The sequence below is a fragment of the Oratosquilla oratoria genome, chromosome 32 (genome assembly GCF_046742065.1).
Source record: "Oratosquilla oratoria isolate Oo_2021 chromosome 32, ASM4674206v1, whole genome shotgun sequence".
Classification (NCBI taxonomy): Eukaryota; Metazoa; Arthropoda; class Malacostraca; order Stomatopoda; family Squillidae; genus Oratosquilla; species Oratosquilla oratoria.
In genome coordinates, this window is record NC_134808.1 from 7,618,443 (window position 1) to 7,621,940 (window position 3,498).

The following is a 3,498-nucleotide window of genomic DNA, read 5'->3' on the forward strand; positions in this document are numbered from 1 at the left end:
AGAAACTTTTCTTCAGTTCTCATTTCAACTAACCAGACTATTCCAGGCGTGGTTAGATTCCTCAGAGGTAGGGAATACTTTCAATGATTTGAAAGACTTTATGATACTTGACCAGTTTTTGTCTTCCCTCCATCCAGACTTGCGTGCTTTCATCAAGGAACGACGACCCTCTACGTTAACCGAGGCCATTCGTTTGGCTGACGATTGGACGTCAGCCCACCCTAATCTTCCTCGAACCTCGATTCCAAATGCAAAGAAGTTCTCTCGACCACCTAAGCCGCCTAAGGTAACCACGGTGACCCCGAATCCGTCTAGCGGCCGAAAGGACCCTCCACCTTTGACATGTCACGGTTGTGGAGAAATTGGACACATTCGGCCTCGTTGCCCTAGGAATCCCCGCACTTTCAAAGAAGGCACGTCAACTACGCAGCCATATAAGGTAGGGTTTTGCCTGTCTGATAGAACAGTCCCTCACTTCCAGGCCTCTGGTACCATCAATGGGGCCTGGGTGTCTACTATAATCCGGGACACCGGCTGTTCCTGCGTAGTCGTATCAGATGAGATGCTACCAGATATAGATGTCCCGAATTGCAAGAAAGTCTATGTTGCCGACTACTTGGGCCGAGTAGATGCCTTTCCTCTGGTTTCTTGTTACCTTCGATGTCCTTATTACGAGGGATGGACCGACGTCGTCAGAGCACCCATCAAATTTGCTAGTGTCTTAATTGGTAACGTTCCAGGCGTTAAAGATCCTAATATATCTGAATGTTCCTCTCCAGCTGATGACTCCGCAATTCCACGCCCGACACAAACTGCTACAACCCTCTCCCAAGCACCTGGTATGTGCAGTCCAGACCCGAGCCGGCAAAATGAAACGGATTCACCCCTTAGCTCTGCCTGCCCTACAACCTCTCTCGGTGACGCCCGACAACTTCAGTCTACTCCAGTCCTCGTGTGAGACACTCTCTGCCGCTAGAGCAAAAGCAGCCTCGGGAGAAATAGACCGAACGAGGAACGGGTCTACTTACCAGTTTGTCAAGACGGACGGTCTCCTCTATCGGAAATGTTTAACTTCTAATCGCCCTGATAAGGTAGGAAAGTCTACATTGGTTGTTCCCCGTGATTGTCGCCCTGTTATCCTCTCCATTGCTCATGAGAGCCCTTTAGCTGGACACTTCTCTCACCGGAAGACGGAATTAAAGGTAGCAGAACAATTTTACTGGCCTGGTATGGGAACCGACATCAGAACCTTCTGTCGGTCTTGTGACAAATGTCAACGCTTCTCAGCGAAGGGACGAGTACCACCAGTCCCATTACAACCCATGCCCATCGTCACTGAACCTTTCGCCCGTGTTGCCATAGACTTGGTTGGACCTCTTTCTCCAGCATCTTCCGATGGACACAGGTACATTCTTACCTTGATAGATTTTGCCACTGGATTTCCTGAAGCAGTTCCCTTAAAAGATATAGACTCTATTTCGGTCGCTGAGGCCTTGTTAACTATTTTCTCGAGAGTTGGTATTCCCCGGGAAATACTTTCAGACAGAGGTACCCAATTCACGTCTAATTTAATGAAGGAACTCCACCGAATGTTGGGCGTGAAACCTATCTTCACCACTCCCTTCCATCCTAGTGGAAATGGAAGGATTGAGAGACTACATGGCCCCTTGAAGGCTATTCTTCGTAAATTGTGTGCTGAGAAGCCCCGTGAATGGCACAGGTATCTAATACCAACTTTGTTTGCCCTCGGAGAACTCCCGAGCGACAGGACAGGGTTTTCAGCCTTCGAGTTATTGTACGGTCGGTCTGTTAGAGGCCCACTCACAGTTTTAAGAGATCTGTGGGAAAACCGTACCCTCCACGAGGAAGAGAGGTCCAGTTTCCAATATGTAATAGAACTACAGGACAAGCTGGCAGAATGTTCTCAAATGGCTGCGCAACAAGCCGACATCAGCAGTTCCCGGTACAAGGCGTACTTCGATCTGAAGTCTCAAAACCGTCAATTTAAACCAGGTGATGAAGTTCTAGTACTCCTGCCTAGTGATACAAGTAAACTCCTCGTCACTTGGAATGGACCCTACAACGTATTGGAGAGACGTGGTGAAGCGAATTACGTAATAGAGACCCCTCGAGGACAGAGACTTTACCATGCTAACATTTTAAAAAGATATCACCGCAGGGCCCAGGTGCAGCAATTGGAACTGATGGATGAGATTTCCGCCATAGAAGAGCTTTCCGCCCCAGGGAAAGAGAAGGTATCCATCGTCGATGAAGGGGATCCGTGTGATCTTCTTTCACAGTTGCCTTTGACACCTGACGGCATGATCCTCTCCCCTTCAACTGATAAACCTGAAGTGGGACAACTCGCCCCGGATCAGCTAGTCCAACTTCAGATTCTAATGGGTGAGTATAAAGATGTTTTCTCAGACGAGCCCGGATGTACATCCACTATAACTCATGATATACAACTTACCACTACTGACAGAGTACAAGCCAAAGTGTACCCAGTGCCAATCCACCTTAGACCTGTCTTCGAGAAAGAAGTTGAAACCCTCTTCCGTCAAGGGATTATCCAACGATCCTCCTCTCCTCATTCTTCGCCTGTCGTCATGGTAAGAAAAACTGATGGATCCTATAGGATGGCCATAGATTATCGCCAACTAAACTCTGTCACAGTATTCCATGCTGAACCAACCTGCAGCATGGAAGAAGATTTGTACAAATTCTCTGGGGCTAGGTACTTTAGTGAACTGGACCTCTGCAAGGCATATTACCAAGTACCTCTTTCAGACAAAGCCAAAGCCCTAACGTCCTTTCCCACTCATCTAGGTTTGATGGAATTCTGCCGAATGCCCTTTGGTCTGGTAACGGCAAGTGCTACATACATCCGCCTGATGAGACTAGTATTAGATAATTTATCAAATGTGTGCTTTTATTTTGACAACGTCTTTGTTTTTTTCCAAAAGCTGGGATCGACATCTCGAAGCTCTAAATCGCGTCTTCGAACGGCTACGGGACCACCATCTGACTGTCAAGCCTTCGAAGTGTAGATTTGGAGTTTCTTCCATCAAATACCTTGGCTTTATTTTAGATGGAACCTCTTTAAAAAACCTCAACATACCAAGATTGAGGCCATAACCCGCATTCCTCCACCAACCAGTAAGAAGTTACTTAGGACCTTCCTTGGTCTGATCTCCTTTTATAAGTTGTTTATTCCTCAGGCCTCCGACTACACCGGCCCCTTATCTGATCTACTACGGAAGACTAGCCCTGAACCTCTCCCCTGGACCGAAGACCTCTTGGACCGTTTCTGCCATTTGAAAGCTGCCATATCTTCTCAACCCATCTTGCGGTTGCCCGATCCTAAGCTGACTTTCGTCCTTAGGACCGATGCCTCTCTTTATGGTCTGGGGGCTGTTTTACTCCAGTATCACGATGAATGCCCACATCCCGTCGCATATGCCAGTAGGAAACTTCTGGATCGTGAGAAGAGATACT

General features: G+C 47.7%; 1 protein-coding gene across 1 annotated transcript in view; it reads left to right on the forward strand.

Moving 5' to 3' along the window:
- The first annotated feature begins 829 nt into the window (after positions 1-829).
- LOC143041747 (uncharacterized) overlaps positions 830-3,498 on the forward strand; it is a 3,553-nt gene continuing 884 nt past the window's right edge. Inside the window, exons 1-2 of the mRNA XM_076213769.1 lie at positions 830-2,612; positions 3,222-3,498. The exon at positions 3,222-3,498 is cut by the window's right edge and continues 884 nt beyond it. Of these exons, the coding sequence (XP_076069884.1) occupies positions 870-2,612; positions 3,222-3,498 (2,020 nt within the window). The 5' untranslated portion in view covers positions 830-869. The remainder of the gene's footprint in view (positions 2,613-3,221) is intronic.